Source organism: Taeniopygia guttata, chromosome 9, assembly GCF_048771995.1.
Source record: "Taeniopygia guttata chromosome 9, bTaeGut7.mat, whole genome shotgun sequence".
Classification (NCBI taxonomy): domain Eukaryota; kingdom Metazoa; phylum Chordata; class Aves; order Passeriformes; family Estrildidae; genus Taeniopygia; species Taeniopygia guttata.
Window position 1 is genome coordinate 14,910,392 of NC_133034.1, and position 18,463 is coordinate 14,928,854.

Genomic DNA, 18,463 nt, shown 5'->3' on the forward strand with positions numbered 1-18,463 from the left:
CTCCTTGGTGTGAACAGCTCGTGCCCCTGCTCTGGCACACCTCACATGGCACGAGGACAGCCGTGAGGACTCAGTCCACGTGGTGAGCTGGACAAATGCTTTGTCCTGCCCAGGACGTGGGGATGAGCCATGCCTTGGGCAAACGTTGCCTTCTCCGGCTGTCTGGGCTCCAGCAAGTACATTTTTATATATACACACTGCATAGCCAGGGGCTGGAGAGAAGGTGCCCTCCAGCCACCCTGTTCTCAGGTGCTGCCAGACGACCACAGAAAGCTGGGACAGCTCCTGACTTGCTGTCACTGAACTCATCCCATGTGTCTGCTCACAGCCCTGACCTTGGCTGGCTGGCTGGCTTGATTTACAGAGGAATAAAGAGGAAGTGCCGAGAGCAGACCTCAGCTCTTGGCTGATGGAGCCAAATGGGCTTGAGTCACCTCTTCAGATCCACAGCTCAGCACCCAGAACACTTGCATGGCTCAGATGCAGGTGTAGTTTTGATTCAGGTCTCTCAAGGGCTTTTGTTGCAGGTCAAGGGCTGGGAACCAGCTCATTCTTGAACCTGTTGTTAGATGATAATCAGCATCTCAAGGCAGTACATGGCTCTGTGAGCTAAAATGTTTATTTTATATATATGAATATAACATGAAAAAACTGTAAAACACATAAAACCTAGAAAGAAGAAAGATTTATCTGTGAGCAGTAAATCTGCTGTTTCTCTCTTCCTTTGAAAGAATACAAAGACAGAAGCAAATGGCAGCAAGGGCAAGTAAACAGATCCTGCTAGGTAACACGATCTGCTGCTGGGTCAATAGGGGTTTTGTAAGTGTGGGTGTGTGTGCGTGTTTGCAATGGGGCTGGAATCCAGCATCATGTATAAAGAAATAATCTGTTGTGGTCATGACTGTCTGTGACTTCATGGCTGTTAACGGGTGTCTCTTCTGTTTGCAGTGTGCATGTACAGAGAGCCATCGCTGCATGAAATTGGAGAAAAACAAGGACGCTCAAGGAAAAGTTCAGGGACACCAACCATGAATGGAGGCAAAGTTGTTAACCAAGACTCGACATAGCTGACAAATACCCTCCCTTCTTCCAACTCCTCCCCTCCCACCCACCTACCCACCCCACCCGGCGAAACCACACTGAGATGATGACAACTGGGCAAGGCAGGACCTACCGGTAGTGGCTTGGAGTGTGAACTCCAGAATCTTTCTTTGTGTAGGACGAGAAAATCGAAACCCAGATCCTGTCTGTTGCAACGTTTTAAAAAACAACAACAAAAAAAAATGTGAAGAAAAAATGTTTTAAATCAGGACTCCATTAACATTTTCAAAAGCAAACTGTTTGCTCTGTGATCAAAGGGGGAAAAATCTCATCTCTGCATAATAATAATAATAATAACTAATAAATATAATAATAATAATAATAATAAAGATGTTACCTTTAAAAATAAAACAGAGCTTTTGGAAAATTGAACTTAGCATATGATGTGCAACAAACACATGAGAATTGCATCCTGTGACTGTGCTTTCTGTCTTATCCTTTCACCTCACATTCACACTGCTGTTTTTAACGTCCTTGCTTCCCTGGGGATGGATGGGATTTTTCACAAAACAGGAAAGGTGGGGGTACATTATGGCTGTGTTGGCTCTGCTATCAGTAAAATATGGCCTGCCCGAATTAGGAGCCTGGCAGTTATGGGCAATGAAGTAGCTACTCTTTATTCAGCCTTTTCCATCTACATTCAAACCCTGAATAGTTATTTGTTGCTAATGTCACTCCATGAGTATGTTCAACTCCAGTCTGGCATTTTATGCCTTTTTATCATAATTATTTATATCTATTGGCTTGCTTTACTGTATTAGCTTCCAGAGGAATTTCAGAAATGGGTTTTCAGGTCTCACAGGATGAAACAATCATATTTATTAGGGCAGAGTTGGAGATAAAGGTCAGGAGGGATAGCTGCTTGCTGTGAAATATGAAACAGATCAAGAAATGCTGCTGAAATCCTTGCTATCAGATGGAAATGGTAAGGCATGTGCTGTATGAGAGGGTACCAGGATTTCAGCAATGGAAAGAGGGATGTGGTGTGGCTAGGAGGGAGAAGGTGTAGGGGAGCATGTGGGGCTGTTCCTGTCCATTTGTGCCAGGGTGAGGACATTTCCTTCTAGCAGCTGGGGTCTCCCTAAATGCTCTGGCTCCACACATACCACACATGTTCAAAGCAGAGGCTGCAAACCCCTCCAATCCCCTGCCTTCCTTACCACTGTGATGGTCTGAGCCCCCTGAGATGCAGCAGCAGCCTGGACTTGGGTGTGGGCACGAGTCTTGCTGGTGCCAGGGCTGCAGATGCTGGAGCAGCACTTCAGAGCTAATGAGTTCCCAAGTGGGAAAAGGCCAGGAGGAGGGCAGTGGGGTGAGGGATGCTCAGTGCTGAGCCCACCTGCAGCAACCAGGGCTTTAGTGGGGACTGGCAAGGCTCTCCCTGTTTGGTGATTTCTCTCCTTGTCCGGGGGTCAGCAGTGAGCCCTCGCTGCTGGGTGGGGCTGAAGCAGGGCAGCGTGGGCTGGTTTCCCATTACAGAGCACACACATTAACTCCAGTCTCTGGCCACTTTGGGCAGCCAGGGCCTGCAGGCACCAGCAGCAGCAGCAGTGCAAAAACAGGCACTGCCCTGAATCAGGAGCCTGGGAGCCTTTGCTGCTCAGCCATGGGCACAGGTCCTGCGAGGGGTGAAAACTAAAGGAAAAAGCAATCACCCAGGGGCCTGGAGAGGGAACAGAACAATTCTTTATACACAGGGAACCAGCCTAAATCCTTGCAGTTACAGGCTGTGTGGGCGTTTGCATTGCTCGTAATGGGCACCTGTGAAATTCCAAATACCACCTTAATTGTGGGACACCTGTGCCATCCCAGCCAGTGCCTCAGCTAACTGGCAGCCACACAGGCAGAGCTGCGGCTGGCAGTGCCAGGGAGATGAGAGTGCCAGGGCTGTGTCAGGGCTGGCCACAGTGCTCCTGCAAAGCCACTTCTGCCCTGGTGCCTCCCTCCCCACACAGGAGGTGACGTTGGGGCGCGTCAGGGCTCGGTGAGCGGCTCCGTACGGAAAGCAAAGAGACAGCCAAAACTCAAGGTTATGGAAGAGTCCCAGGATGAGCACGAAAGAATGAATTTCAAGCATGTCCTTTTGTGTTTTGGAAAAGCTGAAACCTTGAAATGAAGAGCCTCTTGCCACAGCTCTGCTGCCCAATGCTGCACCTACAGCAGGGAACCCCCCTGTGCTACACATGTCAGGGACTTAGTGCTGCCCTGCGGCCCCACAACACAGAGCAAGGTAACTAACATGTTCAGCTTGGGAGCACACACCCAACCCCATCTGATGTAGTTCACTGCCTACATTTCATCTCTCTCACAAACTAGACAGCACCCCAAATTAAAGGATCACTGTACACTCAAAGAAATAGAGTCTCAAGGCCAATATGTTGATGTAGCAGGTTCCTGAACAGTGCAAGTCACCAAACATGGTTTAGGCACTGAGCCACAAGTTTTCCAGCTGCGCTACTGGAGGGAAAGCCCAGCATCAGCAGAGAATAGAACACCCCCAACACACCATGATACCACCAGCCTCTTCTGGACCTAGCCACAGCAGCTAGCCAAAGGCATTGATGTCATCTAGAGCAGCTCCAGCATGGACTAAAAATTGTTCTGGCCAATGTGCAGGATACCCTTTGCCTACGTCCCAAAAAGCTGTGGGCAACAGCAGACCCAGTTCTACCATGTGCTGATTTTTCCATTGTGAGACTCACCACATCCCCCACTGGGCTTTTGCCTTATTAATAATTTTGCCTATTAACAAGGCAAAATTATTCTTGGCCAAATCATTACAAGAATCCCTGGAAATGCCATATTCAGGCCTAAATGTCAAAATAATCTGCTCTTTTATTCCATGGTGTTTGAGCTGATCACTTCCATGTGACACTCACTGAGTTTGCCCACAGCGAGAGCCAACTGCTCCTGCTCTCAGCCAGTGTCTGCACCACCTTGGAGCAGGTCTTCTGGCATGTGTTCAAATTAAGTGCTGGCTCTCCTTGTTCCCTTCTTAACCATGAGCCACACACTATGGCACAAACTGTGATAAAAGCCCTGAGGAAATACTGGGGTTTTTTCCTGACCTCTAGGAAGCTGCCAAAGTCTGCTCATGGTGTCGTGCAGGGACTCCTGACATCAAGAGAGCCCAAACACCAGTGAGGCTGCACAGTGTCCACTGGCACCAGCTGCTGACTGGGAGCTGCTTGGCTCCAAGTAAACCAACACCCTCCAGATGCCTGGGAAAATCCAGGAGATCCACAGCTTGTAGATACCATCTAGAGCTTCATGCATTTCTTTTACTCAAGTGCCTTGCAAGCTCTGTCCCCAGGCCTTATCTCAAGGAGGTTATGTGGGTTTTGTTGATTATCCATCTGCTGCTTCCCAATTTTCAGGGAAAAAAGGAATCCACAGATAATTTTTTTGCTTACTTTGAAGTTCCTACAGTCTCTTCATTGCTTCTCTCTCTTCTTGCTTGGTGTTAAAGTCTTGATAAGTGATGTTTCTATATTTTTTTTTCTTTTTTTAGCCACACATACAGCAACCATTTAGGAAGTTTTGTGACTCAGTTTAACATTATAGTGACCACAACCCTTGCCTGGCTGCATGTGATACTAGCAGGACAAATTTCCTTGCCATGCTGGCATGGCTTTGGGCAAGCACCTAGCACAGAAAAGTAAATTATAAAAAAGAAGGATGTTCTTGTCTAACCTGGCGCATAGCTACTGTTAACTCTGGTAAGGCTGCAGCAAAACCTTTGCTGTCTGAGTAAGAGATGCTCCTATAAAAGATTTTGAGCATTAGAAGTCCAGCAGCAGAAAATACGTCACAGATACATGAGTACAATTAAAGCATTCATTTTGTTTCACCTCGTTTTTAATTGTGATGTTGGCATGGGTCTGGCTGTATGTGCTGTGCAAAACAGCCCCACTCACCTAAGCATCAAGGACAAAACCTGATAAAATGGATACAGTTTGGACCATAACGATTTTCCTAGGAAGAAAATGCAGAAAAAGCTACAGACAAGCATGCCAGCAAGTTCTGCCACAAGTGTCAGCACTGGCATGTGACAGTGTGCTATAAAGTGAAGCTGACACTCAACAAAGCCATTTATGAAAATTGTCTGTCAACAACATTTTTGTGTTTGCGCTCAGAGAGCTTCTGGCTGATAAAGGCCCACGCAATCCCCCAAGCTGTCACGGGCTCCACTTTACACCTTTATGTCTTAAACTGCACTGATTGTGCACCAGGAGAGCTCCTGCCCCAGAAAGGCACCACTGCCACACCCTGAACAACGCTGAGGAGGAGATGGTGTGAGCACCCATGGCTGAGCAGGACCAGCAGGAAACAAAGTGTGCCATCCTTCCTGGTTCCACGCCAGCAGGGCTGCAGCCTGGATGCATGACAGGCATGAAAAAACATCTTGAGGATGACACTTCCTAAAGCAAGGAAGGCACAGAATTCTTATTAGTTAAAGCACACAAACCCAACCTTTACTAGTGGGTGTGCAGTAAAATACATTACTTTTAACATGGGGGAGACATTGGCCCCAGAACATGTCCAGCACTAAAAATCTGTTAACTGGGGCACAGTGTAGCCCTGGTCCTAGATGGCAAGGATCAGTTTGTATGTCACTGCATCGAGGAAATCAAAAACAAGAAAAGACACAAGTGAGTGTCTTCAGGGAGAGATTTCTCTCCCAAAACTGAAACAAAATGCTTAGTTGCTGCTGTGGGATGACCCGCTGCACACACCTAGGAGTAAAACCAAAAGAAACAGCACTGCACTTTCTTAGTGAAGCAGAGATGTTTCCATGGCATTCCTGTTTTCCCTCTCCCACCACCAATGCTTCAGCCTTCAAGTCGATGGAAGGCTGTTTCCATGGAGCAGAAGGCATCAAGGCTTACATCCTCCTCACCTGCACAGAGTTAAGCTTGACTGCTCTGCTTCAGCTGCTGAGCTACAGCCATGGGCATCCTTCAATTTCCCCATGTTCTTCTTACACACCTTTATTAAGGGGAAAAAAAAAAAAAAATCCCCCAAAATATTCCATAGCCAGGCTGATACATTTTTAGCATCATGTTTAAGAGCATGAAGATCTCAAAGCCGCTGATACATTTGTGACCACAAAGTTAAAGCTTAATAACTCCCATTCCAGGAGAGAGGATTTCTATTCATGATAGTTGCATAATGAAGTGCTGCATGCACAGAAAGTTGGACATCTTCCCAGCCTGCCTCCCTCTTGGACTTCAGGCTCTCCTGTGGTAGAGGAGGTGTAGGCCAGCATGGCTCCATCTCACCACAGCATTCACCAGGAATTGTGGTGATGACACAGGGAGCTCACACAGACTCCAGAGCATTCCCAGCTGACACAACTGCAGTTTCAGTGCAGAAAAATTTGACCTTCCATGGTCAAATGTCCTTTCTGGAAAGTAAAGGATCTCTCATCAAACAACTGCTTGAAAAGAAATAAGGGGGTTTGTTTTACTCAAATTACTCTGGTGCAGGCACAGGGCTAATCCATCTGTGGAAAATGCCACTAATATTTACTGAGCAATACAAATGGAAAAAAACAAGGCATTATCAATTATTAAAAAAAAAAAAAAGTCTGGATATGGGATCTGAGGAATAGCAGACGATAACTCTCCCAAGAGTCTGTTAAGAGCAGGTTATATATTGTTCCATTTTCCATGCTCATTACAATCACTGCCCCAATAATAGCTGCATGCCTTTCTCTATTCTAGTACAATTTTTCCGTGGGAGCTAAATAACTCTGTGTAAATACTGATCAGAATTGGTAGAAGAAAGCAGGATGGTTCTGCTGGGCTACCCTTGTGGCAGTCTGCCTCTTGGGGAGCTGGTTACGACCCCTCTTTCTCATAGCTTGATACAAGAGTAAAGGGGCAGCACTGGGGAGGAGGAGCATGTTGGTCAGTCCAACTAAATGACATTGTGAAGAAAAAAATTATGTCAGACAATAATTTTCAGAAATTAAGGCTTTGGTGAATTTTAATTCCTCGAGCTCTAAAAAAAATTGCAGGGAGAAAAAGAACCAGTGGGTCCATAATAGTGCCAGTCCCTAAGCAAGGACTTTGGTGGCATTTCAGTCTCTACGTCCAGCTCCTGGCTTGTCTCTTACACACAGTGATGCCTCCTTTCCTATCTCAGAGCTCTGAGTTTCCCTGGGGGATCCTCCTCACTGAGTCCTTGGGGCACCCTGGCCCAAAGAGGGCAGAGCAGCTCCTGCTGGGGCAGCAGTGGGAACCCAAACTCAGCGTCCTGCTCAGGCTCTCAGCTGTGGCCCAAGCCAGAGGGGCTCCTCACACAGGCCTCCCCAGGGCACCTCATGCCTCTTCCAAACATGCCAGGAAAGACAGGAAAGCAGAGCTCGTTGTCCTGAGCAATTCTGCTTCCCAGGGCCCTGATTTGTGCAGAGCCTGGAGCAAGAACCCCAAAATATGAGGTGCACATGTGTCAGCTCCCCTGTGTGCTGTGCCCAGTCTGAGCTGTGGTGCCAGGAGCAGCCATGAGCAGGGGTTTTAGGGGTCACAAAGGTTATGAAGTGACCTGATCCCATGATAACAGGACATTGCAAAGGTGAAGAGCTTCTGATGTGACTGTGCCTCACGGGGGTCACTTACATGCTGTGACTCTGACACTGCCACTTATTAATTTCATTTTCCAACTTACTGCACAAGCTGGCAAATCAAACTTTCACTCAATTCACCATTAAACAAAGAAGCAAGACAGTGCACAGGGAACAAGCTTTACTTGACATCAACTCAATTTGAAGATCAAAAAGAGGTGTGTTTAACTTTGCATTATCTTCATTTTTTAATTTTCACTGGGTTTTGTTCTTCCTGCTATCAGACAGCTCAGAAAGCAGAACTAATAGGGAAAACTGGCTTCTGCTGTGGGAGGAGAAAATGTTATCTCACAAACAGATGGGATACTCTGGTGACTCCCAGCTGAGCTCCTTTGGGCTTCAGATGAGGAGTTTTCACATGAGAATGTAATGAATTTTCACAAGGTCCCAGTTAGGGCACTGTGAGACTTGTCCTTCACCGGCAACTTCATATGATTCTCCCAGAGAGGTCAATGGGCTGCCAGGTAGGACCTAAATCTGAATTCAGACTGTGCATTCAGAACTTCCCAGGAAAAGCTCCCTATGGGTGCATAGAGACCTAAATTTGCCATGGAAAAGGGTCCACTTCAAATTACCATCTTTGGATTCCACTTTCATATTTGTCCCTGTAAAACCAAACTCAACTTCCAAATTCTATGGTCACCTCTGTATTCTTGAATCTCCAAATTCAAACACTAGACTATTTCAGAATTTTATTCCATCTGTAGGATTGAATAAGCTTTGTATAATTGATAGCATTTAAAATAAGAAAAACACTCACTACTGACAATATTTAATGGCCAAGGAACACAATAATCTAGCTCTAGACATACCCAAACAGTGGAGTCCACATCCATGCAGAAATTTAACTTGAACTGCTGCAGTTTGATCCCACTTTATATTAATACAGTAAAACCAGTTTTCTGTTCAGAAATATGTTCTTCTGGACAAGCTACTGCAAATACATCAGCAGGTGGTGGCTTCAGAGAGACAGAATGGCTGCAGTCCTGAGTCAAAGCTGGGGGTACTTTAAACAGAAAGACATGTTCATCAGTAAAAGGAAATCTTTCTAAAGTCAACATGAGCTGGTTCCAGGTGAAGGCTTTGTCTTTTCTTTGTAAAATAGTTGCCTGCTCCTACAGATTTGCAGGAATAAATTTTACATCTTGTGTAGCTTGTACTAAAACAACTAACCAAAAAGACCCCCAAAATCCAAACAAAATACTCCCAGTTCCATATTGCTACCCACTTGGATTCTGCATTGTTTTGGAAACTTCAAGGAGTTGAAAATCAACCTCACCCCCAGGGCAACTCCAATGAAATCAATGTGCAACCCTGGGAATTAATCTGGCCCAAGCCTCATTTTCTCTTTAACTGCAGGAATCAAGGTCGTTTTCCCATCTGGATTTTGCAGAGGCTTCTGCACATACTGATGAGTTATACCTTTTATCAAACCTTGACCATCATTTTCAGGGCTAGAAAATGATTGCACAGTGTCAGAGGATCACAGGAAATAAGGTGAAGACTCTTGGTGTTAACATCCAGGCCTTATATTTACTACGTGCCACCTCTCCTGTGTCCCCCAAAGTTATATCCAGTATCCTTCCAGAGTACCATGTGGGAATCTGTCCTCCTTTGTCTCCAAAATCTCACACTTAATGCCAGATGACACCACTCATCCTCTGTCATCACTTCAGGGAGGTTACTCTTCTCCACATCTGTAGGTTTTATGCAACAGTGTGACCATCATTTTTCTGCTGGCTGAAGGACTAAAATACCAAACTGTAAGTTTTTGGTTTTGGAGGGGAAGTGGGTCTGTCTGTCTATCTATGCCTATAAGGTTGCACCTCTTCCCTCCTCAGTAATCCCCTCTGTGCCAGCCCATGTGATGTCTGGGTGGATCTGGCCCTGCAGGAACCTCTGATGGCAGCAGAACTTCGTGTGGTCAGCCTGCCTTAGATCTTGACTTGGTCAGCACCTTAAACACTGCTTTTGAGAATCTGAGGGCAAAGACCTCATGGGAGCAAGCAATTAGAGCAATTATTCCAAGTTCCAAAAATGGTAGGTACGTCAAAACTGCATGAAGGATTGGCTGCACACGCCTCTCCCTCACAAGGTGGGCTGTGTCAGGCATGCTGGCCAAGGCTCCACCTGAGACATCCAGCCTCATCATGAGGCCAAAACATGCCATTCAAACGTGGCAGTGACTGTAAGACAATGTACTGGAGATGAAGGGGCTGCAGGAGCCATTCCTGACCAGAGGCAGACTGCACAAGGCTATCTGGACATCCCCTTTTAACCCAGACTTGATATGAGCACATCACCTCCTCGCTCTATAGACTGGTGTGCCAGATGTCTGCTATGAAATAATAACACTGAGAAATTTGTGGTTTGGGATATTTTAATATCCTGAGCAGAGGATTATTTGCTGTTTAGTGTGCTTTAAAATGTTTTCCTTCTCTGCAATTGATAGCTTTACTGCTCCTGGACAGAATAACAAACAGCTGTGCTGCCAAATAAAAGATATCTTTTGGATCATCTCAGAGCACCATCTTGGCAGCCTTGGAGCCCCAGTGACTTGCAGAAAGGGTGAGTGGTCCTGGGGCAGGTTTGCCAGCTGGTACAGGCACTTGCAGCTGCTTGGAGTTCATGTATAAAAGATTTCATCACAGATTATTAAAGGCAGAAAGAACAGTTGTAAATGAGAGAGTCTGACCTCTTGTGTAACACAGACTGGTGATTTCAGAGCAGAAGTCAGAGATTAGCCTGACCAGAGCTACTCAGCTGGGCAATGGAAATTCTGCTCTTCGTTCACTGGAAGCTCACATGCCACAGTGTTGTAATTCCACAATGCAAAAGAGAGTTCATTCAGAGGCTGCAGACCAGGTAATCAGATTCTATGCAGGTTTACTTCTTGATTATTTATTCAATAAGGATCACATTAAAAGCCCACTGGAGGCAGTGAGAGACTCCTGTTGACTTTGCAGCAGCCTAAATCAGACCTGAAGCGTTCAGAGTTTTAATATGCACAATTGGAATTTGGTAGCTTCCAGAGGTCTGTATCAAATTATGAGCTCCCTTTGGAGCAATGTGCTCATCACACATCTTTACTTGCCCGAGGGTAACCTCTCATAACTTGCTCCAAACAGCTTTCCTGCCTGGATTGGCACTTCCTGGGGAGACCTCTGAACTAGGATCACCTACTGACCCCCTTCCATGCAAAAATGATTTCTCGGCTGAGATGAAGGAAAGTGTGGCTGGTGAGGACAGCAGAGAGACAGAGCCAAAGCTCAGGAGTCAGGAGCAGTTGAGGAAGAGCTGTACAAAGGACTCCAAACAGCTTTGTGTGAAGCCTCAGCTAATATTGCCTGATCCCTCTATTTTATTTCCCTTTCAAAACAGGACACCAGAGGCACTCCTTATTCCCTTTCTCCTGCACCACCATTCTTCTCCAGCAAAACCTCAATGCTGTCTTTTGCCAGAGCTTCTGGTGTTCCTGCAGAGCACAACAGACCACAGAAACTGCCCATATGGATGGATTCTGGGGTAAAATCTTTCTGGGTGCAAGGTCACACAAGCCAAATAAAAATGTGGTCTTTGATAACCCTTGCTATGTGTAAAAGCACCAAAAAGAATGATCTGACAATATCTAAATATGTCAGATGTGGAGCCAGATGTGTTACATTGTCTGTTGACCACTTTATATCTTCTAAGCCATCTGTAGAAGATTAAAAACCTATATAATATTTTTTGGTGGAACAGTATTTTTCCAATGAGAAAAAACACAGCCTCTGATTTGTATTCCTCTGACTTGAAATCATTCATTTTAAATGACTGTTTGTTCTGCTAATTTAGAATCCAGGCAGGCATGGAAACAATTTATTTTGGTTTGCAAAAGGAGCTGAGCTTGGGTTTGTTAAGAGCATATGTACTTTGTTGCTTTGGGATGCAGTACAGCTCCCTGCTGGAATAAAAGTTCTCCAGAGGCAGGAGCTCCACAATGACACCCCCAGAGAGGAACCTGTCCTTGACTGAACAGCAGATCTGTTGCACTTCCCTTGTCTTCTCCCCAAGAGTTTTTTCTAAGAATCACTTAATGAACTAAGCCCTCCATGGCCACCCCAATGTGATGCAGACAACAGACAAATGCTCCCTCAGGAGCCCAGTCTGGCACGGATCCTCTGGCCAAGCTCAATGGGGATTGCTCCGCTCCAAAATCCAATGTGACTCGAGTTCCCTGCTCCCATGAAAAAGTCCTTACACTTCTTACAGCCTCATTAGAAACTTGGAGTCTCCTACTGCTGGAAGCATGGAAACCCATTCAAAAAAAACAACTTGTGCAGATAAAAAAGAAACAGATAGAAAAGAATTTTGACATCTCTAACAATGGCACTATCCCAGTAAATAAATTATCAACACTCACTTATAATTAGTTTTGTTATACTTGTACCTGCTTTGCAGCAAATTTCCCAAGACAGGGTTCTGATGTCTGCTAATTTTATTTTCCATAATGTCTAAGCAAAACCAATTTTTTTTGAAAAATGCTTCTTGATATTTGAAGCAGAAAAGTAATTTGTATTGAACCAATTCAAAAGCTGGATAATATTGTCTTTCATGATATGCTGGGCAATGACACGGACTCCAGCAACATTACATGAAGCAAGGATTTTTAAAATAGCTTTCATTCTTGTTTGCCACTAAACCTCACTAACAGCACATTAAAGACATGTATTTCAGTACCCCACCACAGACATTTTGTTCTGTAACTCAAAATGTTTCATCTTATTGCTCTGAGGATTCCTGCCAGTTGGCACATTTGCACATGTGCTAAGTTGCTAAATTTCTAATCTTTCCCCACTTACCTGGTTTGACACAGCATACCTATGTGAAGCAGAGGATATTGGCCCTGGGAGTGTGGGCACTGCACTTTTGGGGTTGTCAGCCCTTACATGGGCAGTCTGTAGTCAGACATCACAGCAAAGGGTTCCTTGCATAAGCTGATAAACAACAAAATGTTAGAAGCTGAATGAATTGAAACAATAGCTCTCTAACAGCAAAGTAATTTTCAACAGAGGTGAAAATTCTCTTCTTCTCAGGAAGAGAAGAAGCCAAACACAGCTGATTTCCTGCAGAGAGTTCATTCCTTTATCTTTGGGAGCAGATAGCCCTTCCAGCACCTTAGCCAGTGTCAGGCCATGACCCCAGTGCCTGCATCACTGCAGACACAACAGCAGGATCCCTTCTCACAGGCTCCTGACTGTGGAGGATTTCTTGTCACTGTCAGATTAATGAGAGTCTCACAGTCCTAGGGTGGCTTTTGCTCTGAACCTGAGACTTTCCTTTCTCCATTGAATGGTACGAAATTAATGAAAATTAACAACAGCCCATGAAAAGAAGCACATTAAAGCTATAAAGCTGCTATAAACACACAGAGACAGGGTCATCTCTCCACAGATGGCTGCTCTGAGTATTTCTAGCACTGTTGCTAACTAATCCTATTAGAGAGAGCCAGGACTGTCCGAGATTTCCCAGCTATGTGTCCACAGGCAGTGTGCAGACAGAATTGCATGGCAGCAGCTGCTGACAGCCTGCCTGGCCCTCAGCTGCCTGAATTTCACAGCAGTATTGTGCTGAACTGCCAGCTGTGCCCAGCTCTGTTCTGGGCTCACCAGGGATCTTCTTCCAACCACATCTGTCCTGCCAGGTTGGTGCCAGAGCAGGGAGTAAATTCTGTCCAGAGAGTGGCCCTGAGTATCCAAAGCAGGCAGCACAGACTCAGCTGTCTTCACAGAGAAGAAAATTGGCTTCTAGAGCCCCTTGCAAAAATAAATAAATAAATAAACACAACACTTAATTCAAATGTGAGAGAGGCTTCTGGCCAAAAATTTCGCATTTTGCAGTATTTCAGAGAGCTCTGGTCTTTGTTCCAGGCTGAAACTCCAGCCCAGTTGGCACAAGTCCCATGGGTTTCAGAGCAGCTCAGATTTCATTCTCTAACACACACTGCTGAAAGCACTGGCTTACAAAAGGTGAATTACTTCTAAGAAATGGGCTAGGGCCAGACTGGCCTTCCCTATCACTGTCTGCTGGTGTTTTAGTGTGAATACCAGGCAGGTAGCTGGTGGTGAAAAGAACCCACAGTAACAGCAGAGTCCCGAGGCTGTTAGAGGAAAAAGCTCCAGCCTACCTCCTGGCTGAGCTGCACAGCTTCAGTGAGGCTGCCCAAAAGATGCTTTACAGGGAAGGAATGGAACTACACCTCTTCTGCTGAGCTCTTTACCTGCTGAGCTCTTTACCAGGAGAGTGAGTTTGAAAAGCACTGCCAATCCTCCCTGTGTGCCAGACACCGTGGCTCTTTCTCCCTGTGGTGCACAGCAGCCTGCTGAGGATGTCAAATGGCAATTCTGCTGCTGCCTCATGCACCTGAGGGGAAATAAACCATTGCTAACAAATGTGTTTTTCTGAATGTCCCCCATCTACAGGTGTTTGAACGTTGGAATGAAAATGCCACCTGGCTCTGGGAGTCTGCCCCCAGCAGCAGCACCAGGCCTGCCTGCCCTCGCTCTCTGCTCCCTCCCACCCTTGAGGGAGTGATTTGGGCTGGTCTTGGCTCCAGACCAGGGTCAGCTGAGCTCTATTCCCAGCCCTCCTCCCCCTGCTTCCCGATGCTGTGCAGCTCAGATCCCTTCTGTGAGCCTCAGTGTCTCTTTCTGCAGCGAAAAAATGAGCCATGGGTTTGTTTTCAAAAGCTCCAGACCAGCAGTACAACAGGAGAGAGAGGAATGTTGAGACTGTCCAAGCTGCTCCTGTTTCTGCAATGGCCTGAGCTAAGAGTTGATGGGAACTGAGCTCCAGCAACCTCCAGCTCTGGGTTTGGAAGTAAATTTCCACGTTGACAAAGAGGTACAAGTCTAAATCTCCTTCCTCTTGTACTCCTGCCCATTCTCTATGGTGCCTCTGAAAATTACAGTTTAGCCATTTGAAAACAAAAGTGCTTAGTTGGCAAGAAAGACTCCATAAAGAAAGCAATGGAAGCTGTCACATCTGTACTGTCTGAACACCATCTGTCTCCCAAGTTTACTCTGAAACAAAGAAAATCCCATCCAGTCCTTCTGCAATATATCAGTAAATTGCTTAGCAGTGGCACTTGGAGAAGGAATGAACATATTTCAATTAGACAATGGCATCATTAAACACCAGCTCAGTAAATAAAACCTGGAGGTTAACATTTGTAGAGATTAAGCAATCTGTTAAGTAAAGTTTACTGTGGCATATTAGGGTTTTTGTTATACAGCTATACATATGTAGCATCCAAAACAGCCTCCTTAGCTTACTTTTAAGATAATTGGTTTTTTATTTAAGCACATGTGATTACCTGAGAGTTACCTGAAGTCCTGAGACTGGCTTGTAACTGTAGATTCATGCAGAAATAGGTGCATCACTTGTGGTAGAGAAAGAAAGGACAGCAGAGTGATGGAGAGGAAAAGTAAAATCACAGAACTGTTTGGTTTGGAAGAAACCTATAAAGATCAAAAAGACAAAATCAAAAAGATCAAAGCAAATCAAAAAGATTGCTTTAGGGGCTGATGACAAATGCTGAAAATGGGATGTAACTGCTGCAAACAGGCTATTTACCTTCAGAAAATCCTAATTCCAGGTTAGGTAGAATTGAAAGCTGGGATAACACCTAACTGGAAAATACCTATCACCTCTGATTTCCAAGACTTTGCAACCACTATGGTTATGACATTTTAATTTACTGCTTTGTACCCTGTAAATCTCAAAATAGTCTCACACATATTTGGTCCTGGAAGGACTGTATGCACTGCAAGCTTAAACTAAGAGGAGGATCCACTGTTTCTTGGCTGATTTTACAGTCTTTGCATCCAAAGCAGAGTAAACCTGGGCAGGCTTCAGCTTCTTCCAAACTCAGATAAATGTTTTTGATTAAGATAAAGCAGTGCAAATCCTTAAGAAGGCTGCTCCTGCAGAGTGCTCCTGCAGGTCCCTGTGAGAACAGGGAGATCTCACTGTGCTTTTCAGGAGTGGAGTCTCTGCAGCTTCAAGGAGTGGCTGCTCACAGCTGCCATCACTGTGACCCTCCATTAACTCTGTGAACAAGACAAGGGGCAGAATTTGTTTTCAAAGGACCTTGTGAATATCCAGTGTAAAAAGTGACCAGCACATTTGCACTGCAGTGAGTTATGCCTCACAAACAGCCCAAACCAGTGGGCCCATGTTAAATAGGGATAAATGAGTCTCAGGCAAACTCAGCCTGTGATGATGCACCTTCCACTGCAGTTCCCTAAGTGCTGCACCAGACCCACCAGGTAAAACACCCCGGAGAGCTGCTGAAAGCTGCTGGAATGCCCCTGTACTACAGCTCCTGTGCTGCCAGCTCTGTTCACTGCCACTTCCCCCCTCTCCTTCAACATCACTGCCCCCCACACCAGCTGGGAGATTATCCCAATTATTCCAGCTGTTGTGCTACACCACACTGAACGTAATTAAAGCTAACAAAGCATTCCTCACTTGCTCTGTTGTCATCTAGCACTGAAGGCTGAGGATCCAAATGAGCAGGGCTCAGGCTGATGTCATACTTGAGAGAGTCTGGCAGGGGAGAAGGGAGAGAAAACAAAAAAAAAGTGTGGATTTTGCATGGCTGTTTTTATCATTGGAAAACTTCAGTGAAGTATTGATAGGGTGGGGTGATACTGTGATTCTTGGGGTTTATTGGTTTTGATATCTTTCTGAAATGCAGACTTCTTAGACAAATATTTCTAGGTATACCTTGGATTACCAAGCAGATTTACCTGCAGCTGTGCTCATACAAGGTCCTAGATAGTCTTTCAAATCCAATCACTTGTGCTGATACAGGCAAGATGCAGTCTTCTGCTTTAACACTGTGATGAACACAGTGGCATCATCAATGCATCCACCTGAAACAAAATGGAAAGAATAAGAAAGAAAAGACTGCAGTAGAGCCCACATTACACACACTGCCAGCTCATTTCCCTAAGCAGAGAACTCCAGAGTCACCAGTACCAGGGTGGATGATAAACAATGGCCACGGCCTTTGGCAAAAAGAAGTCCATTTGCTCACTCAGCTCCATCCAAACTTGCAGCAATCAGTGCACAAAAGGTGCTCAAGTAGGAAAGAGGAATGGAAATAATTTGCCAGTAACAGCTGGGACTGACACTGGACCCTAACCCAGGGCCCCAGTGGTGAGAACAAGCACAGGTTAGGCAGGACCAGCAGCTGAAGGTGATCTCTTTCCCAGGCCTTGCTTATCTAACCAGGCATAGCTCCGAGAGCCCCTGCCAGTGGCTTACAGGCTATGGTCTCAGTCCACTTCTACATTTTTGGCTGCTAATTTTTTGCTATAACCAACTGAGAATATACCAGATGCCCATAAAATGGCACTTCCCTCCCATGGCTGGTTTTTCAGGTGCTGTTGGGCTCCACATCCCAGCGGCTGAGAGCAGCTCTCCGAGTGAGAAACGCTAAAAGGGGATCCTGAGGTCATCTCCAAGGACTAAGCAACAATTTCCAAACCACAAAGGATTGAAACTCTTCATACATGGCCCCACTCCTACAGACTTCTAAGCTGCTTAGTTGTTTTTAAAAATGAATGATGACATTCACATATCCTCTATCAATGCCAGAAAGGCCAGAAATTTGCAAGTTTTCATGTGATGGCACTTCAGCAGGCTGAGAAACATTTCTGGGGTTCTCAGCATGTGAATTGCAGCAAACTTCTCTCCATTTTCATCTGTGGTGTTATACCAGGGATGTGCATTCCAGAGGCATTCAGAGCTTTGTGAAAAGCACAGAATAATTTCCAAAATCTAGGTTTATGCTGAATGAAAGAAGGGACTCCCTGTCCCTCTGGCCCACAATCAAAGAGGCCAGCCTCCACCTCATATAGAGCAACACTGAACATCCACAGAGCAAGCTTTGTGCGAGATTCATATCCTGAATATACAAACTTCTCTGAGATACCATGCAAAAGTGATAACCACACGCAGAGCTCACTTAACACCCAGCACCTGAAGTGTTAATACAGCACAGAGGAAGCCATGTAATCCCTGAAATGAGGACAGTGCTCCAAGAATGGATCGATCCAGGGTTGCCCTTCAGTACCCAGCTGCTGACAGACAGCAAATTGATCAGTGTGGTTTGAATTCCTCTCCTGACAATTCAGGCAGGAGAGGGCCAGGAGCTCTGTAAATGCATAATCTGTGCCTGGCACTCGCTCGCTGTGTACTAAACCATGATAAAACCTTTGGAGCAAGCTGTTTCCCCTCCAGTTGGTTAACATTTGTATCCAGCTGAACTCCTGGGGTGATAACTACAGCAAACCTCCTCCTCTGAGGCAGATAAATAAAACATTCTGTAAAGAAAAGTGCAGGGTATTGGCACGTCTCTCCCACAGGCTGGAAGCAGCTGAATGCCGCATCCCAGTGAAGGCGAGGAGCGAGCAGGTTTTTTTCCCGGGGAGGCTCTCTCTGCCTTTCTCCCTAGTAACTGATCCATTTTTCTGTTCCTCCTTCCCCCTGGCTGGTGCACAGAGCCATGCCCTGGCACAGGACACAGCAGCATCTTTGCTAATTCTCAAAGTGCCACCTACAGTTTGTGCGAGTGCATGTGTGTGAGCAAACACAGTCCCAGGCAGACATCCTACAAACCAGATATATATATATTATATATATATATATATCTGACTACTGAGAGATGATCAAACCAGCCCGTAG

At 45.6% G+C, this 18,463-nt stretch overlaps 1 protein-coding gene and 1 long non-coding RNA gene across 5 annotated transcripts in view; one reads left to right on the plus strand and one right to left on the minus strand.

Moving 5' to 3' along the window:
* Window positions 1-1,452, plus strand: part of FGF12 (fibroblast growth factor 12) — a 215,558-nt gene extending 214,106 nt beyond the window's left edge. For all 4 annotated transcript variants that reach the window (XM_072933278.1, XM_030280802.4, XM_030280801.4 and 1 more), the window contains one exon: window positions 949-1,452. In XM_072933278.1, the coding sequence (XP_072789379.1) occupies window positions 949-1,067 (119 nt within the window). In that variant the 3' untranslated portion in view covers window positions 1,068-1,452. The remainder of the gene's footprint in view (window positions 1-948) is intronic.
* Window positions 1,112-16,649, minus strand: LOC140684690 (uncharacterized). The gene is made up of 2 exons (XR_012057337.1): window positions 16,522-16,649; window positions 1,112-15,228 (listed from the first exon to the last, which is right to left on the minus strand). It is a non-coding gene; the product is annotated as an uncharacterized lncRNA (long non-coding RNA).
* Window positions 16,650-18,463: the final 1,814 nt, after the last annotated feature.